Here is a 24059-nt window from a genome sequence, read left to right as displayed (position 1 = left end):
AAAAGCAGGTCTATGCTGGTGTTAGTCTGAGAGTCATGGCCACCTTGGATCATGTTGAATAAAAAAGCAAAGTGAGTGAGTTAAGCATCTGCCTTCAGCTCAGGTCATGATCTCAGAGTCCTGGAATCAAGCCCTGCATCGGGGCTTTCTGCTCAGTGGGGAGTCTGCTTCTCCCTCTGCCTCTCACTCTTAAATAAGTAAGTAAGTAAGTAAATAAGTAAATAAGTAAATAAATAAATAAATAAGTTTTGAGGAAAAAAGCAAAGTACATACAGAGGTTCACGACAATTTTATTTTATTTTTTTTTAAAGATTCTATTTATTTATCCATGGGAGACACACAGAGAGAGAGGCAGAGACACAGGCAGAGGGAGAAGCAGGCTCCACGCAGGGAGCCCGATGTGGGACTCCATCCCGGGACTCCAGGATCACACCCTGGGCCGAAGGCAGGTGTTAAACCACTGAGCCACCCAGGGATCCCCCAATTTTAAAGACAAAAACCAAAACAACAAGAAACCCCCAATTCCCAAATAGTGCAAAATAGTGGTCCTATTATGTGGTCCCAACAATAAACTCAAAAGTCTATGACAGGGATCCCTGGGTGGCGCAGTGGTTTAGCGCCTGCCTTTGGCCCAGGGCACGATCCTGGAGACCCCGGATCAAATCCCACGTCGGGCTCCCCGTGCATGGAGCCTGCTTCTCCCTCTGCCTATGTCTCTGCCTCTCTCTCTCTCTCTCTCTCTGTGTGTGACTATCATAAATAAATAAATAAATAATTTTTAAAAAGTCTATGACAAATAGGGTTCCAATGAGCTGTGTATAAATACTTTAGATTAGGTACAGTTATACTGAAAGTTCAGTTCATTTGAAATCTTCAAAAAATAAATGTTCCTGTTAATCCTCATTGGTGCCCATTATAGGTAACATTTCTGTTACATGCCTGCATTGAGTTGCTTGTTACCCAAGTGTAGCAGCTGCTCCTTACCATTTATCATTAAGAACTTTAGCCATTTTCTTCAACCTCTACTCTTTCTTCACCATTGTGAATAATTCTCTTTGTAGTGATTTTTCTGCCATTAACCATTTTAATGAAGATGATATAGATTTAGAGTTGCCTATCCCACTACCACCAAATGCTGTGGAAAAGAATGAAGTGAGGCTATGACCTAAGGAAGTAAATTCTGTATCAAAAGAAAAAACTCTTTCCAGAGACAGAAATCCACTGAAAGCAAGGAAGAATGAATGACCCTGCGCCTTGGCTCCTGCTTCCACGGGAGGCCTCTTTGACTCCCAAAAATGAACCTCAAATGCATCTTTGAAGAAGTCAATTGAAAATGGGCACCTTCCACCAAAAAATTCCCTGAAGATGTCACCTAGGTTATGGAATGTGAAACCAAACTCAAACAGATTGTCCAAATGAATTCCACCTCCACCTCCATCACTTATTCTTCTATGCCATATTCGTCATAGGTCCCCATTTTTTTAGCATCTAATAGCATTTCATATGCCTCAGCTACTTGTTTGAATGTTTTCTAGGCTTCTTTATTCTCAAGACTTATTTGTTGGAGTGAGTCTGAGGACAGGCAGCTGGCAGGATGGGTGGCAACTCCTCACACACTTCCCTTTCTCTGAAGACTTTAGATGTCCATCAAACATTCAAGCGTATATGCCAGCTGACTATATACATCTGGGTTTGAGAGAAGTCCAGGCTGAAGAAATTAATTTTGGAAATGTGTCAAGGTATAAATATTATATAAAGCAATAAGATTGGATAGCATCACCTAAGGTATGAGTATAGGAAAAAGAAAATGTCTGAGATTCAAACTCAGACCTTAATATTTGAAATTATCTTCCCACCATAAATAACGAAAAGAGTGGAGAAAACATATATAATGTCAGTTTTCAGACACTGGAGAAAAAGAGTAAAGGATTGTGACCTCTAAAATAAGGAAAAGAAGTAAAGTGGGCCCTATGATTATTTTGTGCTTGGAGATACCTTCTGGTGCCTTGGACTGTGGTGCTGGGAGAACACCAAGCAGAACACATTAGTCTGAGTTGACAGGACAGAGAATTGAGTTTGAGGATGGAGAACTGAAGAGGGGAGAATTAGTCAGGAAAATCTCTCCAGAAATCTGCATAAGGGTCTTCTTAAGTCTTTGGTTAAACATTAATCCACACATGTATACCCACCCCCACAACACAAATAAAATAACAACTACCAAGAGCCCCCACAGAACTGAGAACTAGAAGGATGGATGAACTGAGAACAGAAGGATGAAACTCCTTACTAAAGAGTTGTGACCAGCCAGAGTAAAAATACCTCTGATAAATGTTGGACATTAATAGAAATGCCAAAAAGGGTCACATCTTAGTAAATTAGCCTTAAAGAAAAGGCTATCCTAGATTTTCCCTGACAGAATTTAAAAAAAAGAAATCTCCAAGAAATCACCTTGATACAAAAGTCTGTCAAATTTTAACACTCCTTTTTAAAGATTTTATTTATTTATTCATGAGAGACACAAGGAGAGAGGCAGACACAGGCAGAGGGAGAAGCAGGCTCTCTGTGGGGAGCCCGATGCGGGACTCCATCCCAGGACCCCGGGATCATGCCCTGAGCCAAAGGCCAACAGTCAACCACTGAGCCACCCAGGCGCCCCAAAATTTAACACTCTTTAAAAAAGACAACAAAGTCCAACGTTCAAAAATATTAATTTTCATAGCCTAATAACCAATGAAAAATTATCAGGCATGCAAATGTTACTCATACCAGGAGTAAAATTGTAGAACAGAAACAGACACAAAAATGTTAAGAGATAATGTACTCAGCAGACAAATACCTTAAACAAGTGTGATAAATATAATATGCTCGGGATCCCTGGCTGGCGCAGGGGTTTGGCGCCTGCCTTTGGCCCAGGGCGCGATCCTGGAAACCCGGGATCGAATCCCACATCGGGCTCCCGGTGCATGGAGCCTGCTTCTCCCTCTGCCTGTGTCTCTGCCTCTCTCTCTCTCTCTGTGTGACTATCATAAATAAATAAAAATTTAAAAAAATATATAATATGCTCAATAATTTAAAGAAAAACATGCATACAATAAAAATAACAATGAGACAAGACTAACACACCTATTAGAGTAGCTAAAATCTTTTTTGAGTAACAATACCAAGTGCTGATGCTGATTTGGAGCAATTGCAACTCTGACACATTCCTGGTGAGCAATAGTATAGCCACTTGGGAAAACAGTTTGAAATTTTCTTATAAAGTTTGCTCATTAAAGATAAAAACTTATGTTTACATAAATACCTGCATAAGCATATGTAGAGCAACTTTATTCATCATTGCCAAAAATTGAAAACAATTAAAATGTCCTTCAAATTGCAAGTGAATACAACAGAAACAAACTACTGAAACATACAACAACATAAATGAATCTCAAATATATTATGTCAAATTAAAGAAGCCAGACTCAAAAGCCTATATACCCTATGATTCCATTTATACAACATTGATGAAACTCCTTACTAAAGAGATAGAAATAAGACTGCTGGTTGCCAGGGTCTGGGGCTGCAGATAAGAGTTATCTACAAAGGATTTGTATGAAAGAACTTTAGGGATATCTTGATCAGGGTGGTGGCTATACAGTGTGATGCATTTGTGGAAACTGAAAGAATTGTACATCAAAAATTATAAATTGGTGAGTCCTGGGTGGCTCAGCAGTTGAGCATCTGCCTTCAGCTTAAGGCATGATCCCGGTGTCCCGGGATCGAGTCCTGTATCAGGATCCCTCATGGAGCATGCTTCTCCATCTGCCTGTGTCTCTGCCTCTGTGTATGTGTGTCTCTCATGAATCAATAAGTAAAATCTTTTTTAAAAAGTATAAATTGTAGCTCTATAGGTTAAAAATAAATTTTAATTGTTTATAAATAATAATAATGTATTTTGGAAATATTGTCTATGACAACAGTAACACTAATGATGAGAGGAGAAAAATGGAAGTTTGTGGTAAAGTTCTTACCCTGAACCTGAAAGTGTAATGTATCTGAAGGCAGACTGATAAGTCAAACATTTACATTATCAACTCTAAGGAAAATGATCTAAAAAAATTTAAGAGGTAAAGCTAATAAGCCAATGAAGGAAATAAATTGTCAACCCAAACCAAACCAAATAAACAAACAAACCCTCTCAACACAAAAGAAGGGGGAAAAAGACAAAAAGGAACTAATAATTGATAGAACAAATTGAAAACAAAGAGTAAAAAAGTAGAATTACATCAGCCACATTAATTATTCCATTAAATGTAAATAACCTAAAAATTTTAATTTAAAATATTGTCACAGTAAAATACCATTATATGTGCCTATATAAGAAACTGTAAGTGCCTACAAGTCAACAGCCTTAAATATTAAGCCATAGGATGGAGAAAAATATACTATTTAAATTCTATCCAAAAGAAGGATTGAGTAGCTACTTTAATATCAAATAAAGTAGATTTCTAAATGAGTTATATTATCAGGGATGAGAAATACAAACCAAAACCACAATGAGATCCCACCTCACCCCAGTGAGAATGGTGAAAATTAAGACAGGAAACAATACATGTTGGAGAGGATGTGGAGAAAGGGGAACCCTCCTGCACTGTTGGTGGGAATGTGAACTAGTGCAGTCACTCTGGAAAACTGTGTGGAGGTTCCTCAAAGAGTTAAAAATAGAACTGCCCTACGACCTAGCAATTACACTGCTGGGGATTTACCCCAAAGATACAGATGCAGTGAAACGGCAGGACACCTGCACCTCAATGTTTCATAGCAGCAATGTCCACAATAGCCAAACTGTGGAAGGAGCCTCGGTGTCCATCGACAGATGATGGATAAAGAAGATGTGGTCTATGTATACAATGGAATATTACTCAGCCATTAGAAATGACATATGCCCACCATTTGCTTCGACATGGATGGAACTGGAGGGTATTATGCCTAGTGAAAGAAGTCAATCGGAGAAGGACGAACATTATATGGTCTCACTCATTTGGGGGATATTAAAATTAGTGAAAGGGAATAAAGGGAAAGGAGAGAAAATGAGTGAAAATATCAGTGAGGGTGACAAAACATGAGAGACACCTAATTCTGGGAAACGAACAAGGGATAGTGGAAAGGGAGGTGGGTGGGGGGTTGGGGTGACTGGGTGATGGGCACTGAGGGGGACACTTGGCGGGATGAGCACTAGATGTTATGCTATATGTTGGGAAATTGAACTCCAATAAAAAAATATTATCAAGGATGAACAGGATACCACATGATGATAAAGGAATCAATTCTAGGAGAAGATACAACAATTTTAACTGTGCATACATCTAAAAACAGATATTGAATAAACATAAAGCAAAATCTGTCATAAATGAGAGGAGACATAGATAATGTACAATTAGAGTTGGAAATGTCAATACACTTCATTCAGTAATTGATAAAACAAGCACACAGAAAATCAGTAAGGATAAAAAAGACCTGAACAACACTAAATACCAATAATGATTCAATTAACATTTATAAAACACTTCATTCCAAAACAGCATAATTTTCAACTACACATGAAACATTCCACAAAGGACCATATAATGTGACAAAAATAAGTCTTAATAAATTAAAAGAAATTTAAAGTAGAGATTGTTCACTCACCAAAACAATATTAAATCACAAAAAAATAGTTAAAGGATACCACTATATGTTGTATGTAAGTGATGAATCACTGAATTCTACTCCTGAAACCAATACTGCCGTGAGTTGGCTACCTAGAATGTAAATAAAAATCTGAAGAAAAAAAAGATACCTAGAAAATCCTCAACTACTTGGATATGAATAGACAGCCTTCTAAATAACCATGAGCCAAAAAGGAAACTGGAAATATTTACCACTTAGTGATAATCAAAATGCAACACATCAGAGCATCTGGGTGGCTCAGTCAGTTAAGCATCTGCTTTCAGCTCAGGTCATGATCCCAGGGTTCTGGAATTGAGCCCCACATTGGGCTCCCTATTCAACTGGAAGCCTGCTTCTCTCTCTCTTCTCATTTCCTCTCTCTCTCTCTCTGGCAAATAAATAAAATCTTTAAAAAATGCAATATATCAAAATGTGTAGGTCTACAGATACAGCAGTGTTTTTATGGAAATTTATAGCTTCCAATGATTGTATTAAAAAGAAGAAAGATTTTTAAAAAATCAATGATCTAGGGCAGGACGTTCAGAAATTCTGAGTGGGGAGCTTGGTAAGTCCTCTACACACACACACACACACACACACACACCACAAAACAACAACAAAAAACTAGACAAAACTTTCAAAAACTACGATTACAGAAATCTGTAAACTAGCAAAAGGCATAAAAAATTGAAAAGAGTCTATTCAAGGAAATCTACTAAACTTCAGTAAGAATAATGAGAGTTTGTGGCATTTTAGTCTGGAACTGCTCCTATATTCACCTCCAGCTCCGTGTCATGGTAATTCTCCAGAGATGAGGTAAGTCATAAGGACTAGCAACTTCATTGCTGGACAAAGTGGTCCTGAGCTAGATTTGGGCAGGGAAAAAGTCTCAACTGGTATTGTTGAAAACAAGAGCAACCTCAATGACAAACTATCAGGAAAAGCCAGCGTAACAGCTAACTTGAGATCTTGATACCGGTTATGGCAAGCAACAGACAAGCAAATCAGCCAGAAATTTAACATGATTTTTTTGGATATGACATCAAAAGCATGAGGCAACATAAACAAAAAGAGACAAGTGGGATTGCATCAAACCAAAAGTCTGCACAGAAAAGGAAACCATCAACAGAGTGAAAGACAGCCTATGGAGTGGAGAAAATATTTGCAAACTATTCATTTGGTAAGAGGTTAGAATTCAAAATACATAAGGAACTCACTCAATAGTAAACAAGAAAAAACCCCAAATAACCTGATTAAGAAATAAGCAGAGGACCTGAATAGACATTTCTCCAAAGAAAACATAAAAATGGCCAAAAGGTATATGAAAGGATATTTAACATCACTAATCATCATGAAAATACAAATCAAAACTACAATTGAAGTATCACTTCACACCTGTTAGAATGCCTCTTATCAAAATCATAAAAGATAATAAAAGTTGATCAGATGTGCAGAATTGAGAATCTTTGTATGTTGTCGGTGGAAATATACATTGCTACAGCCATTATGGAAACAGTATGGAGATTCCTCAAAAAAATTAAAAATGGAACTATCATATGATAGAGCAATCTCACATCTGGGTACATATCTGAAGGAAATGAAATCAGTATCTCAAAGAGATATTTGCACTCCATGTTTATTGCAGTGTTATTCATATAGTAATCAAGATATGGAAACAACCTAAGTGTCCATTGGTGGATTAATGCATAAAGAAAATTTATATTAGTCACCCTTCAAAAAGAAGGAAAATTATATTAGTCACCCTTTAAAAAGAAGGAAATTTTACCGTTTGTGACAACACTTATGAATCAGTCAAACTCATATAAGCAGGGAGTAGAATGGTAATTACCAGAGTTTGTTGGGAGGGGGAAATGGGGAGTTTGGAGGGTACAAAGTTTCAGTTGTGCGGTATGAATACATTCTAGAGATTTAATGTATAGCAATGTGACTGACTGAAAACTACATTGTATACTTGAAATTGCTGACACTAGATCTCAAGTGCTCCCAACACACACAAACTACATGAGGTCGATGGTCAGAATGGCTAAGATTAACAAGTCAGGAAACAGCAGTTGTTGGCAATGATGTGGAAAAGAGGGAAACCCTCTTACACTGTTAGTGGGAGTGCAAGCTGGTGCAGTCACTCTGGAAAACAGTGTGGAGGGTCCTCAAGAAGTTCAAAATAGAGCTACCCTACAACCCAGCAATTGAACTACTGGGTATTTGCCCAAAGGATACAAACATAGTGGTTTGGAGAGGCACACACACCCCAATATTTATAGCAGCAATGTCCACAATAATCTAATATGGAAAGAGCCCAGATGTCCATTGACAGATGAATGGATAAAGAAGATGTGGCATATATACACAATGGAATAGTACTCGGCCATCAGAAAGAATGAAATATTGCTATGTGCAGGGATGTAGATGGAACTAGAAAGTATTGTGCAAAGTGAAATAAGTCAGTCAGAGAAAGACAAATACCATATGTGGAATTTAAGAAACAAAACAGAGGATCATAGGGGAAGAGGAGAAAAAATAAGATGAAAACAGAGGGAGACAAACCATAAGAGATTCTTAAGGAAACAAACTGAGGGTGCTGGAGGGGTGGTGGGAGGACGGGGAAACTGAGTGATAGGCATTAAGGAGGGCACTTGATGTAATGAGCACTGGGTATTATATGCAACTGATGCATCACTTCATCCCCTCTGAATCCCCTCTGAAACTAATAGTACATACATTAGTTAAATTAAACTTAAATAAAAAACAAAAATAAAAAGTATGTAAGATGATGGATATATTAATTAGCTTGATAATGGTATTAGGTTTATAATATATACATATATCAAAACATTACATTATCTACTTTGAATCATACAATTTTTATTTATCAATTGTACCTCAGTAAATCTGAAAAAAATCTTGTTGACTGTATTGCCTTAAACGAATCACTTAACTTTCCAAAGTCTCAGTTTCCTTATCTGTTGTCAAGAGTTATAAAAAATCTGTGTCATAAAGTTGGTCATGAAGATTAAATTTTATACTTGGAACATAGTGGGATCTTGACAATTGTTATCTGTTATTTTTATAGTGCAGTTGTTTCCAAACATACATTAATATAAATACTTTAAAGAGGTCCAGTGAACCTGCCTTTGTTAATGACTGGAACTCTTACCAGTAAAAGTCTCTTTCTTTTCTCTAATTATGATAGTCATCACTTTATTTTTTTTAAGATTTTATTCATTTATTCATGAGAGACACACAGAGGGAGAGAGAGAGAGAGAGGAAGAGACACAGGCAGAGGGAGAAGCCTGACGTGGGACTGGATCCTGGGTCTCCGGAATCAGGCCCTGGGCTGAAGGCGGCGCTAAACCGCTCAGCCACCCGGGCTGCCTATAGTCATCACTTTAAAGGAAAGATTCTGTTAGTGTTCTGCATTTCTCCAGTGTATACTTTCTGGCAGAGATCATACACCCATACAATTCCAACCAACACTTTTTTTATGAGGATAATACTCAAATCTTCATCTCCTTGGAGTCTAAGCTGCATTGTGAATGAAGTAAAGTCATATACGGGAGAATAAACAACAACCACTAGAAAGTGCTAAAGGGGCAGCAATGTAATTTCAGGGTGTTAGTTAGTTCCAGAAGTGGAGAAATAAAATAAGCAGAGATTCCAAGGGGCAAGGGAAGAGTTTTGGGAGAGAACACAGTGGAACAATATATAAAGCAATGGGTGGCACACAGGCACATTTACCAATATTTGTTGACTTCCATAAAGATTGCTCTGTATGATTTCAGTCATATATGGAATATAAGAAACAAAACAAACGATCACAGAGGGAGAAAAGAGGGAGGCCAACTTAGAAACAGATTCTTAACAATTGAGAACACCCTGATGGTCACCAGAGGGGAGGTGGGTGGGGGTGAAGTGAAATAGGAGATGAGGATTAAGGAGGGCACTTGTAGTGATGAACACCGGGTGATGTATGAAATTAGTTGGTCACCATATTGTACAACTAAAACTAATATAACACTGTATGTTAACCAACTGGAATGAAAATAAATACTTAAAAGAAGAATTTATAGTATTTCTGAAAATGGGTGCAAAGATAGAGATCAAAAAAGAAGGACTAATTGAATATCCAGTTAGAGTATTTATAGTGCCAAACTCCCTCTACCTCAGCCAGTGGATGTTTGCCATGTTTATTCTCACCCCAACAAAAGTCTGAGGTTTTATTCTCTGGAGAGCTTTCTGAACTGCAGAATACAAGGCATATACTTATGCCCTCATCCTAACCCTGGCTGAAAACCAAATCCTACCTCAAACGCTAACCCTAACCACTAACCCCTAAACCTAGCCATAACCAAAACCCTAACCCTAATCTTATCCCTCTGCAGAGGTCTCTAAACTGCAGGATAATAGGCACATACTATCATCCTGGCTCCAACCCTGACCTTACCCATATTCTAGCCCTAAACTGAAGCCTAATCCTGGATCTGAGGAGGAAAAAAAGATTTGGTATATATATACAATGGAATATTACTCAGCCACAAAAAAAGAATGAAATCTTGCCATTTGCAATGATGTGGATGGAGCTAGAGTGAAATAAACTATTCATAGAAAGACAAATACCATATGATTTCACTAATATGTAGAATTTAAGAAACAAAACCTATGAGCAAATGGAAGAAGAAAAAAGAAACAGACACTTGACTATAAAGAATACAATGATGAATTAAAAAAAAGAAAAAAAGTTAAAAATATAAAAAAAAAACAAATAAAAATGAAATAAATTACAGTTTGAAAAAAAAAAAGAATACAATGATGGTTACCAGAGGGGAGATAGGTTGGGGTATAAGTTATATAGGTGATGGGAATTAAGGAGGGCACTTATGATGAGCACTGGGTGTTGTATGAATGTGTTCAATCACTAAGTTGTATGCCAGAAACTAATGTTACACTGCATGTTAACTGGGATTTAAATAAAAACTTTAAAAAATAATCTTATAAAAATAAAAGAGAAAGCTTGCTCCAATTTAACTACCACAATATCCATTTATTTATTCATTCAACAATAAAATATAGTAATGAGGTAGTAAGAAATCCTATCGGGAAAAAAATGAAGCAAAACAAGGATAAAATAGTGAGCAATGCTGATTTAGGATGGTCCTTAAGGAAGTGATATTTGAGTGGACCCCTGATATTAAACGAGGGACTGGGCCATGTACTTATCAGAAGAGCATATATATAGGGCTTTATAACCATGATGGAAATTATCAATCCAATTCTAAGTGAATTGGAAGACCATTGGAGGATTTTATGCAGGAGAATGACAAGATCCAGCCTTCAGTTTTGGAACAATCACTCTCGTTTCTCTGTTGGGAACAGACTTTGGGAGAGGGGTTAAGAGTAGAATCAAGGGGCTGCTGCAGTTATCAAGGGAGCAGACACAGGTGAATGAGACTGGGTAGTAGTAGTGAAAATAGAGAGAAGTGGTCAAATTTTGAATTTATTTTGAGGGTACAGCTAACAGGATTTGTTGACTAATTGATATGAAGAAAAAGTAGGAATCAAGAATACTTCAAAGTGCTTGGCTTGAGTCATTGGAAGAATGGAGTCATCACTTTTTTTAAGATGCTATTTATACATGAGAGACACATACAGAGAGAGGCAGACGCATAGGCAGAGGGAGAAGCAGGCTCCCTGTGTGGGACTCAATCCCAGCACCTCGGGATTACAACCTGAGCTTAAGGCAGACTCTCAACCACTGAGCCACCACCCAGAAGTCCCAGAATGGAGTCATAATTTACACAGAAACGGGGGAAACTGAGAGAGGAACAATTTTTAGGAGTATAGAAATCATTTATGTTCTAAATATGTTCAGTTTTATAATAATATAAAACTTTATATTATTATTATTATTATTATAAAACTTTTAAGTGTAGATTTTAAGAAAAATGTCTGGAATTCAGGGGAGAGATGAGGCTAGAGATATAAATTTGGGAGTCGTGAGTATATAAAAATGGTGCTTAAATGCAGGAGATTAGATGAGATCACCAAGAAAGTGAGTGTAGGTAGAGAAGAGGAGAAGACTAAGAACTGAAATTTTTGGCGCTTTAATACTTTAGAGAAGTTTCATACAGAGGAACCATAAAAGGACTTGGAAAAGAAGAGAGAGATCATTGAGGCAGGAAGAGGACAGGGAGAGTATGGTGTGCAGGATGACAAGTAAAGAATATATTTCAAGAAGGGGGGTGTGTTAAAAGTCTTTTTTGCCCCATGTCACGTGTTCCTCGACCCCCTTTTTGCTCAGGACATTGCTGTAGCAGCTGTATGCAGGGGAAACCTGATGCTACCTTATTCATCTGTTTCTTCTACTATCTCCTCCTGCCTTGGGGCTTCTTTGCTCTCGCTGGGTAGAACACCTACAGGAGCCTGCTCAGCGATTCTAGTTCATGGACGAGCCTGCAAGTGCCAGTGAGTGAATACTCTCTCAGATTACCCTTGGTCAATGGGAGATAGAATATGATGGATAAACACTCCTCTCTTTATGTCTGCTGGAAAATTCTGAAGTGCATCTACGCAGTTCCACAGGAAGTCCTCAGTGTGAATAGTCCACAGTTGCCTACAGTGGCAAACAGATCAATACTATACCCTGGAATTGATGGTCCCTCTCTTCCTGATTCATTCTTCTCAGTCCCCTTTCTTATTTCCTGAGTCAGCTCCTCAAATAAACCAACTGCATGCTAGTCCTCATCTCAGGTTCTATTGGTTTTCTGGGGAACATAAGTCATGATAGGGGGGTGTGATCAGCTTGGACAAGTGCTGCAGCAATTTGTGTGAGATGAAGATTGAGAATTTACCATTGGATTTAGGAAAGTAGAATCATCGAAGACATCAAGCAAAGCCATTTCAGTGGAGGATCGGTTCAAAAGCCTGGCTGGAGAAGATTTAGAAGAGAATGCCTCTATTTTCTCAATGGTATGTGGCAAGGTCATAGATGGAGTGGAGGCATGGACAAACTGGGAGTATTGGATGTGTGATGAGAGAAGTATGAGGTAGCCTTTTTGAAATTTGGAAAACAAACTGAAGAGAGAAGTAAAGTAGAAATATCTGGTGGTACTGATGGCTCATTTGAAGTTTGTGGTTGTGTATTTTTCTTTAACCACATTCATCTGTTAAGATGAAAATGTGGAACAAGTGGTTTCATTTCACTAAAGTTTAGATTTTTAAATCAAGCGTGCTAGGGAGATAAAAAAGGTCAAAGGTGCTATGATGGACCAGGGGATGCAAGCTGGATAAGAAGGACTTTAAAAATGGGGAGGGGGGTCAATTTCGGATGGTGTTTGAGGATAATAGGAGAGATGGACCAACATTGAAATTGTTTAGAATGCTTTTCATGCAATGGTTTTATCAAAGTTAGCTAATTAAGCTTACTATTACATGTGATATCCAAGTTGTGTCAGGATAAGTTCTCAGAATATAAGAAGGCACTATTAAATTTTATGGGAAGCAGGAGTTAACTGAAACTGTCCCAGGTAAATGGGGACATCCTATGACGCTACTCATATGGCAATTTTTATACTGAAAAGCAATAGATTATAGTCACTAGGAGCATGAAATATTTAGAGTCATGGTTTCTGGGATCAAAACCAGGCACAGAAAGCCTAAGTAACCTACCAAAGGTGCCTAACACCTAGTAGAGTGACCTAGAATTCTTTGGATGAAATTCATCAAGACTGGCTTCTACCATCTCATATTGTCTTATGTGTTATTACATTTATCTTCTAATTCTAAATTCGACGTTGCTTCTGTACTTCAGGTTATGTTCCAGGCTTTTATGGAATAAGTACCCTTTATTCTCCCCAGGTCCATTCTCCATTCTGTTTATTTGAAGTTCTCTTGAAATAGATGTCAATGTTACTACCATTAATGCATAACCAGTTCTAATTCCTTTAGAACTAGGGAAGTCAAAGCACAAGTACTTCATCAGCAGTGTAGCTATTAGCAAGGAGCTTTTTGGGTTATATTTTTAGGAAATCATAGCCCCCTGAAACACGGCCTTTAACAACCCAAGTTGAGACTAGGGTCATCACCTCTTAATTACCTGAATGGTAACTCCTGCCTGAGGCAGGTCTGGATTATAAGCACCTATCACTATACTTTTAGTCCTCTTGATTCATTCAAATTCCTTGACTCTCTGCTTCCCGCTTAAAAAGGAGGCATTTCAAGATGAAATGATGATATATATACTAAGTAGATTTTTAAAACTAGTTTGTAATGTGACATATAGAAATACCTAGTTTAATCATGACTTCTTTTTAATTTATTAGGATGGCTGAAATAAAAGGATAAAGGAGTGCTTTGTTAAATAAATACATTTTTGTATTTAAAAATAACTTTCAAAAATACTTAAAAATCATTGGCAAAAATGAATGATGAATTAGGAATGTGCATTATACTTTCAAAATAAGGAAGACACAAGAGGTCCATTTTATAAATGGTACAGAATTCCATTTTTACCAAATAAACAAGTAGCCAGATGTATGACTCCTAGGGGAATACAAGTGCCCCCCTCCGGAAATTCCTAATATCTGGGATGGATAAAACTGGAATGGGTCTAGAACTCTGTTCTGGGGCCCTGGAATTCAGGAAATGTGTTTCCTGTGGTTACAGATCATTCTGGGGATACTAGACCCTCAAATAATCCACTTCCTTAGATCAGCCAAATCAGAAAACCTCTTCCCTCCTTTCTCACTTCTTTAGCAGTAGCTTCTCCTAATCGGCAGCCCTTCCCTTGCCTTTACATGCATCCTGCCTTTCAGAAGAGACATCTTTTTTTTTTAATCCCTTCCCTCAGGAATGGAATCTACAAGTCTCCTAGAAACACTGGGCTAGTTCAGTCCTAAGGACATGTTTTAGTTGACTAATTATAAGAAGTCCAGATATGTCACTACTTTTATATTTTTAAAAATTCCAGTTGCAATGAGGGAAAGAGAAAGAAAATAATGACCTCTGACTTCTAACTTCTTGATTGTCACTGGTACCAAGTTAAGTTTAAAGGTACTTACAACCCACATAAGGGATACTTCTTGATACGTATTATTAGACACAATACCCAAATAATTGTCTAAAATATGAAACCATTTCCATTATGTTATTTTATAGACTCAGCTTCACATATGTGGTGTATATTAATTCCCTCAAGTATAACACATTCTTTCAGATTTGTGCAGAACCTTATACATTAGAAATGTGTCTGTTTTAAGGACTCTCATAAAATCTCTAGAATTCATTATCTTCATTTTACAAATGAGAAAAGCAAGGTCCAGAATGCACGGGATAGAAAAAGAAGCAGTGTAGTATGAAGATAAGATCTCTGGCCAAGGAGCCAGCAGATCTGGGTTCTCATAACTCCTAACTTTGTTTCTAACTCACTGTGTGGTTATGTTTAAGTCACTTCCCCTCTCTGAGCTTCAGTATCTACATTTATAGAATGAAGTGATTAGGCTTTCTCAACTCTGTTTGCATATTATAATCACACAGGAAATTTTTTAAACAGCCATTCTTCAGCCCTACCTCCAAAGATTTTTATTTTATTAACTGGTCTCAGGGTACTGTGATTTCCACAACACTACATTGACCATGAAGAAGCCAATCCAGGGAAAGCCACAAATCCAGTCTGGTATTTCTGAAGTAGAGAAACCTCGTCATTTAGTGTAAGATCCAGTTACTCTGGGACATGTCCTAGAAGGGAGTTTGAAAGGCTGAGAGTGTTAATGGGCATACTCTTAACTTTGAACCTCTAAGGGAGAGCTCAAGGCTCCATCCACATTTCTCTCTCTCTCTCTCTCTCTCTCACACACACACATGTACATGCACACGCACATGCACACACACACACGCACGCACACACACACACAGAATCACTCCAGTGGAAGTGTTATAGGAGCTTGAAAAAGAAGAGTAATGATAAAAGTCAAGGACAGAAAGAGTTCAAGAGGTTTAGGTGAGAGGAAAAAGACTGATCGCAGAGCTTTTTTCTTTCATATGGCTCATTTTCTTAACCCTTTAAAAAAAATCTCAACTTGCATTTAGTATTACTCCTCACTAATTTTTCTTTCCTTCCTTTAATATAGCTTATGTGTTAATATAGGCCTGGAGACTTCTCCTACTTGGGAGGCCTTCATTGCCATTGGGAAAGGTCCCTTCCATGCAGTAAAATTGTTACTAACTAATCTCTGATATTATAAAAATTGTATTCTTTTCCTTGAATTTCCTTTTTAGTTTTTTGTTTGTCTGTTTTGGTTTGGTTTTGTCATCAGAATGCTAAGACTTTGAAGACTAAGATTAAAGTGTGGACTGAAGAGAAAAAGGCCAAGTGAGTCATTCAGTGTCCCTTTAGTTTAAGCCTTAAAACATATGTTCAAAATGAACCTTTAGAATGCTTGTATAGTTCACCTCATCTTGTCATAGTAGGAAAACATACAGGTGATTTGAGGTTAAAGCCCTATATTAATGGAACTGAGGCATTTGCCTAAGTGTCTCTGTTTTCTTTCCTTAGTAACCTACATCAGCAATGTTTGTTAGTTCCTAAAAAACTTGGGGGTTCCCAGATCCTTGTCATCTGTGGCTTTTATCATCAGAGATGTGACAATTATATGGTATAGTCAAAAAACTGCCTGAAGAGTTGGAGAATGACAACTTGTGGGTGCAAATTACCCTCTACTTTTCTAGGAGACTGGCCAGTTAATACATTTGGAAGCAACATACATAACATTGATTGTAATGACATCAAGATCCCTAAAGAATGAGCAGTGTCATTCTCAAGATGTCTCTCCTTGAGGCTATGTGTCTTGTCATTCTGGCCTTTGAAAGCAGCAACACTGGTAATATGTTGATCAATTTGAGGGTCAAGATAAGGATGTGGGCCTAGGTTAGGATGAAAGGACCAAGGATTTCAGTCTTTGCCAGGGCATGTGGTGGCTCAGTGGTTGAGTGTCTCCCTTAGGCTCAGGTCATGATCCCAGGGTCCTGAGCTCGAGTCCCACATGGGGCTCCCTGCTCAGTGGGGAGCCTACTTCTCCTCCCTGTACCCCTCTACCTTGCTTGTGCTCTCTCTCACACTCTCTTTCTCAAATAAATAAATAAAATCTTTAAAAAAAAAAAAAAGGAACGATTAATGACCACATGCTAAATCATCAGAGTAAAAGGCTAATTGAGGATTTGAGGTTGAGAATTTAAGCTACATTTATTACTAATAAAATGCCTAGGAATAGGTACAAAGTTTTTTTTTTTTTATCTGAGCAGCCAGAAGCTTGGAATCGGCATTAAAAAAGATAGGAAATGCTGCAAAGATCAGGCTTGAGGAGAGAAAGATTAAGAGCTTGGTTTGAACATGTTATATCTGAAATTCCTACTAGCTATCAGAGTAGAGATGTGAAATAAGCAGTTGGATCTATGAGTGGGAAGTCCAAGAGAGTAGTCCAGGCTGGAGATATAATTTTGAAACTCATCATGTAAATGGTACTCCAAGAGTATATTTCAAAGACCAATTGCTGGGATACTTGATGATGAAGAGGTAAGGAAAATGAGAGAGTCCAGTAAAGAATACAGAGGACAAACAGTGAAGTAGGAAGGAAACCAGAAGAATGTGGTATCCTAGAAGCTATGTGGTAAAAGTGTTTTGGGGAGGACAGCATGAGAAACTATGTTAAATGTTGCTAGTAACTCAGGTACATGAGAACTGAGAAGTAACTGGACTCAGTAAAGTACATGTCATTGAAGGAAAGTTTTGCTGTATTGTTTGTAGTAGTAGCATGATTTCATTATTCACCTTGAAAATTTTTCAGGATTTTCCTATGCTCATCTTTCCTTACATGAAAAAAGCAAGAATGAAATCAGGGGAATGCATTCAATGCTTTTATGACATTGCCCATAGATATGAAACTATCAATGGGATGTTTTTATTGACTAGATGCTTTGGCTTCATGTATGAATGGTCTAAAGGGCACAGGGAACTATTGTTTATGAGAATAAACCATAGTACAGCACTTAGAATGTGTCTATGTGATATCATCATAATTAGTGGCTGAAATAGAAAAAAATTCAGTTGATCAACAGAATATTTTATTTTTATGTGGTTAAATAACCTGCTTAGCCATTTTTTCAGAGTTTATTAACTTGACCGGTTTTCCTGCCATTATGCTGATGAAGCCTAAATGAACATAAGTGCATTCTTGGACATGCATTGCTTTAGACATGTTTTTTTGAAGAATTCAGTAACATAAAGTTTCTTTTTATGCTAAGAAGAAGGATATTTTGAGACTTTATTATTCCTCTAGTTGAACCACAGAATTCATTTCCATGCAGAAGGAAGCCCTTGAAAGCAAGTCAGAGAATACATAGGTTATCACATTCATATGTCTCCCTATATCCACATACTCACTTGTGTGTAGTGGAGCCACTATAGCAGCCCCTTGCTGCTGAGGTGTGACATGCCAAGGTACATGCTTGAGCATCCACACATGTACTACCCAGAAGTGTAAGGGAGTTAATATCTCACAGGGGAGATATTTGACTGAGATAGAAGGCAGGAGCTAAATTCTTCTTCTCCCCCCTGCCCCCCGCAGATGGGCTATATGGAGATGCAATATGGCCTGTCATAAGAAACTGAGAAATTAGCCTGTCATGAAACAGATTATGACCAACACAATGATACATTCCTTTATGTTCATTGCCCTTCTTCCCTACTTCCCTACTCTTTTTCCTTACTCTTACTTCCTTGGTATCGCAAATAAGCTTTTGCTTTGAGTTTTCTTTTCTAAGAAATTCAGACATCTGGAAATAAGTCATAGTTCTACACAATTTCAGAACCATGTAACTTTGGACAGGTCATATTCTCACTCTGTGCGTCTTTTTCTCCAACTATACAATGTTGATGTTGGAGCAGATGCTCTTTAAGAGATGTTCTTTCTGGGTCTGAAGTAATAACAGGGTAAAGGATTGCCACTATGAAGGAGGTGATGGGACAATGGTCCTCAGCAGAGTGCTTACATTTGAGTCAGAGAATGCACTTGGTATAATCAATGAACTTACATGTTAACAATTCCAACTAGTCTCAAGTTCTAAAACTAGTTTTAGTTCTACTTTCTGCAGAAAGAAATCAAATTAGTTTTCCTGGGCCTATAAAGAAAAGGTTACACTCTTAAAAACTCACCTTGTCTGGCACAAGTGAAAATATTTCTCTTCCAGTTCTATACTGTAAACTGAGAAGTGGCCACCATCTTGGGAAGCAAGGCAGCTAATATATGGTATCTGTAACTATTGCTTTGATCCTAACACAGGAGCACATTTGTTTCAACTGTTAAACTGCAGAGGAACTGGAGTTAGGGAAAGGACTATTTACTGTTTGAGGCTTGTTATACCAGAAGTGTTTACTTTATGCTCCAGACTTCTATTCCTAAGTCTAGAGCATGGACTTTGGACTCAGACAGCTCTGGTTGATATATTAGGTCTTTCATCTACAAGCTTTGTTACCATTGGCAAGTCAATTAACCTCTCTGTGCTTCAGTTTTCTTATATGTGAAACGGGAATTGTAATGGTACCTACATCTTAATGTGTGAATTAAATGAACTAATATAGGCAATGTGCTTAAAACAGTGTTTAGCACATAGTAAGCACTATATAAGTGTTCACTATATTTATCATAGCCATTGTGATAAGGGCAGATGGGCTGGAATCAAAGAAAAACTCTTGGCTAAAGTCACGTGAAATGTATCAGGGAACCAATATGTGGAAAGTAGTAGAATCAGAGGGTAACAGATGACTTAACTGCAAAAAAATGCTAAGCAGGAAACAACCCTCTAAATATTCCTGTTTATACAGTACATGACACGAGGTAGCAAAATAATGAAAACAGAGGCTTTCTGCAGGATTTAGAGTTCTTTCATATATATTTTAAATATACATGTGCAATACATTAAAATATATAGAGATGTGTGAATATATATATTTACACACACACACACATATATATACATATACATATGTATGTATATGTATATATATGATTTCACAGAAGGGTACATATGCACACTCACACGTCTGTACACATACCCCAACAGGACCCATCTATACGTAAACCAGATGCAGCCCGTATCAGGCCAACTTGGACACAAGTGAAAGCCCTGACTCAGCAGCAGATTGCAGATTGCAATTGCATTTGAGTAACCCTTCAGTTTCTTCTACCAAGTGTAAGGCCATTTAGAAATACACTGAGAAGAGCTCTTCTGGGTGTATGGCAGAGCCCAGGGCCCCTCTGGCAGTGCACAATTTGCCTGAGTAAGGACTGCAGGATTGGGATATCAAGGAGCTATCAAGGAGGAGGGACTTGTGATAGTCTGGGCCCTGAAACTAATAAGCAAACATCCATAGAATAACTTTAGCTCCAGGAACAATGCACTAGTGTCATAGAATCCTTATATATCTCAGCTCTAAGCAGATTTCAGGCATAAGCGGGGAGAAGTGTGTGTTGCTACTCATCACCATCCAGCTAGACCCAGAGAACTGGGCACAGCTTTTAGGGGTAGATAAGTCAAAGTTCAATCAGGCAGACTCATACAATTTTAAAAAGTTACTTAAAATGGAAGGATCTGAAAGCAACTTAAGAGGTTACAGGTATTGGTTTGGGTTTATAATGTTCCAAGAAGCCAAACCTTATATATGGCACCATTTGCAGCAATATCGTTAACATTATTAATAATTGTCATAACATATTTATATATACAAAAATAGAGCAAAGCAATTCTAGAAGAGGAGGCGAAAGTGAAAGCATGGGGCTGTGTGCAGCCCAAATGTCAGTACACTTCAGGAAGATTCAGAACCAACAGAGACTAAGTGGCACATATTTCTCTAGAATATACCCGACAAAGGGATGTCGACGTTCCCTTCTTCTTCTCCCTGTGTATGACTATACATTTCTCTCCATGTCTCCACTCTGCGATACACATCCATGCACACTTTAAAAGAGATGATATATAAAGTTAGAGTCTGGAAGTCTTAAACTAAGTTGGAGCACCTTGATTTCAAGCAAGTGCCCTCAATCTCTGAATTCCTCAGTGAATTTTGGATTCACTTACAGAGGGAAACTGGATCTAATTCTTGTGTCTTTTAGCAGCTGTCTTTAGCTGCCTGCCATCCCCACTGCAGCCTTTTCCCATTGAAGTGGATTCACAACACAGGCTCTTGGTATTTTTGTAAAAGAGAAGTCAGTTCTCTGCTTTATGTGTCTTTCATCTCAGTTTTCCACTGTTGCTGAAATTTAAGTTCTCAGGCAATTGCCACGACAGACAAAGCCAGGAGTGAGCACAATGTGTGCAGCAAAGAGTAGGCGAAGATACAGCTTGGTTAGGGATTCCTTGTTTGTTTGTTTGTTTGTTTCCACACTTGAGCTTGTACAGGTGACAGAGCCAAAGGTGATGTCCAGTGGGGGCAGCCTCAACACCTGATGGTTAATGAGCTACCCACTATGCACTGCATAAAGACCACCACACTAACTTGGCATGGTTACAGCAAATTGAATGGCAATGGCTTTCTGTCACTGTGAACAGAGTCCTAAGAGAAAAGTCCCATGACCTAGTGTGATGTAGGGTAGGTAGAGAATACTGAACTAGGAGTCAGAAGGCCTGTATTCTAGTCCCAACCCTGCTATGAACTCCATGTGTGGCCTTGGGAAAATCCCTTCCTGTCTCCAGGCCTCAGTTTTCCCATCTGCAAAATAAGGGCATTGAACTAGAGTAACAGTTAAGATTCCTTCCAGCTCTAAAGTTTTATGACTTTTTATGTCCATAATTAAGGCCTGAGCCATGCAGTCTCAGGGCAGTTAGCTTCTAAGAGAGAACAGACCTCTGTAATACCCTTGCTTTGTTCATTTAGCTATAAAGCACGTCTGCCTTTGGCACTTGGGTCAGACATACAAAGTTATGAGCATCCTGATTTACTATCCTACTCCGCATGCTAGTGGAATCTGTCAGTACTATAAGTTGATTATTGGGAAAGAGCGTAAAACTCCAACTAGTTAAACCTGGAAATGTAAGATAATTTTTGCCTCATATGCTCACAAACAGGTGAGTGTGGTTATGAGTACACACACACACACACACGTCAGGATACAGACTATTGCTAGTGATCAGTTCATTACAGTAATCCATTTCCCTTAATAAAATTTAGTAAATAGTATAGCATAGCAAAGTTTGGCGTCAAAGGAAACACCTATGGAAAAACAGCACTTTTGGACGTAGTAGAGAAAGAAGGACAGGTAGCGAGAAACAAAGGGAGGTCAAACAAGAGAGAAATACAAGTAGAGAACGAATTAGGTGGAAAGAGTAAGAGGAAAGGAGTAGAGAGAAGGGATAGAGAAAGAAGAAAACCAAAAGAAGTAAGGGTGGGGATGAAGGAGGAAGGAACACAGAATAAGACGAGAGAGGGAGAAAAAGAGTAAAGAAGAGAAAGGGCAGTAAACAGGGCAAAGGGGTCAGATTCCCTGGAATATTGAACACTGTTCCACATGGACCTGTGAAAACCATCTAAGGAGAAAGTTTCCAAAGGCACCGTGGAAAGTAGAGTGACGCGCAGAGCCTGCATCAAGAGGCATTATGTTGGGGAGCCCCTAAACCTCCACGTTGCTGGCTCTGTCAGTCCTCGGTGTCCAAATCTCATGCCTATGTGTCACCTGAATTTGCCATGACAGCCACAGGGCTCAAATGGCAAGGTGTAAAAAGGTTGAAGAGGAGTGGGATAGATACTGTGAGAAAGAACAAGGCATCCTGCACCAGGATGTACTTGGCCATCCCCTGACACTGCAGGAGCAACACCGGTGAGGCCCTAACTTTGGCTGCTTTAATCCTTCTCCCCCTCTTCAAAGATGAGGCCTATACTTGACTAATGGGAGTTAGAAGGAGAAAGCTCTGGATCCATTTTTGGGAAGGTCATACAGACTTTTCCTGGGCCTTAGGGAACGGTGCACTACCAGAAGAGATTTTCCTGCACACAGTGTTGGTGTGCCTCTTACAGCGGCAGCCTGGTCGCCTGAGGCTATCATAGCCCTGCTGGCACAGATGGAGGCATCCACGGGTAGGCAGGTAGCAGCACAGGCAAGGTAGGAAGAGGGAGATGAGGCTCATGGCTGCCCAGCGGACAAAGCAAGAGCTAGGCCCACAGGAGCAGGGCTCATCAGCGCAGTTGTCTTCATCATCAGTGGAGCAGTGGTAGAAGAGGCCCTTAACACAGCAGAGACAAGTGCCATAATCGAGGAGGCTCTCGGCAGAGCAAAGGCAACGCTGGTTGCACAGCCAGCAGGAGGGGAGAGGACGAGCTGCTGTGCAGAGGACACATTTGCAGCGCCCACACTCCTCGCAAATGAAGAGGTGCTCACTGGGGTGCACTGCAGATTGCTCAGCTTCTCCCTTCAGAGCACCATCCACCTTTGGGTGGGCCCCTGCTCCAGGCTGGGTTCGGATGATGGACTGGCCTGAAGGTGAGGGTGTAATGCTGGCCAAGAGCCTTTGATCAGAGGCAGTGGTGCTATGGGACATTGAGCTGGCAATGCTAGATTGGCTCAGATGCTGAGGCAAGGGCTGCAATTGATGGCACTGGCTGAGACTGCGGGGAAGAGCAGTAGGCATGGTAGCCAGGGACCAATCAGATTTGTGGGTTTGCACTATAAGGGAAGGGCTGGAGAGGGCCTGTTTACAGGGGACTGGAGGCCGTTCCACATAATCATTGCTAGCATGAGTAGAGCGCAGCTGTTCGATAGGGAGAATTTGTTGGAAATCATCTGTCACTGCAGCATCCATTCTGCCTTGATTCTTGAGTTCTGAGTGGTTTTGGGTCAGGGTGGCACTTGTGGTGATAAAGAGCCCTTGGAGTTACATGGACCTTAGGGCACATCAGAAAATCCTAGGAGAGAAGAAATAGAAACAATCCATGAGAAGACACAAGCATGACTACTTTGCAGGGAACTAACAAAGCTCAGGCTCTACCTCTACCACTGCCTTCAGTTACTTTAGGGTAGTCTTCATGTTACACCTTCATTCTGTGATGGACCTTACCTACTTCTTTACAGACAGATCTGGTCAACCCATCCTGACCATAAAGCACTGTGGGAGCAAAGCTCACATCATTGATTCCTTTTGTATCCCATCATGTGATGAGGGTCACAGGAGCAGTGAGCTCATTCAGATGTTTGCTAACAGAGAAATCCAGGCCTTGAGTGTCAAAATTCTAATAAAAATGGAACCTGATTTCAAATGCAAACACGACATCCTGAAGTAATGCTAATGTTAAAGAAAAAGGTTCTAAAGTC

General features: G+C 39.1%; 1 protein-coding gene and 1 pseudogene across 3 annotated transcripts in view; both read right to left on the bottom strand.

Moving 5' to 3' along the window:
- Nucleotides 1–931: 931 nt before the first annotated feature.
- On the bottom strand, nt 932–22545 carry LOC112668508 (dnaJ homolog subfamily B member 6-like; annotated as a pseudogene).
- Nucleotides 19632–24059, bottom strand: part of SPRY3 (sprouty RTK signaling antagonist 3) — a 211569-nt gene continuing 207141 nt past the window's right edge. For all 3 annotated transcript variants that reach the window (XM_035712376.2, XM_025460505.3, XM_049107317.1), the window contains one exon: nt 19632–23653. In XM_035712376.2, coding sequence (XP_035568269.1) covers nt 22684–23550 — 867 coding nt within the window. In that variant the 5' untranslated portion in view covers nt 23551–23653 and the 3' untranslated portion in view covers nt 19632–22683. The remainder of the gene's footprint in view (nt 23654–24059) is intronic.

The sequence above is a fragment of the Canis lupus genome, chromosome X (genome assembly GCF_003254725.2).
Source record: "Canis lupus dingo isolate Sandy chromosome X, ASM325472v2, whole genome shotgun sequence".
Classification (NCBI taxonomy): domain Eukaryota; kingdom Metazoa; phylum Chordata; class Mammalia; order Carnivora; family Canidae; genus Canis; species Canis lupus.
Note: the sequence above shows the minus strand (reverse complement) of the source record. Positions and strands in the feature narration are given on the sequence as shown.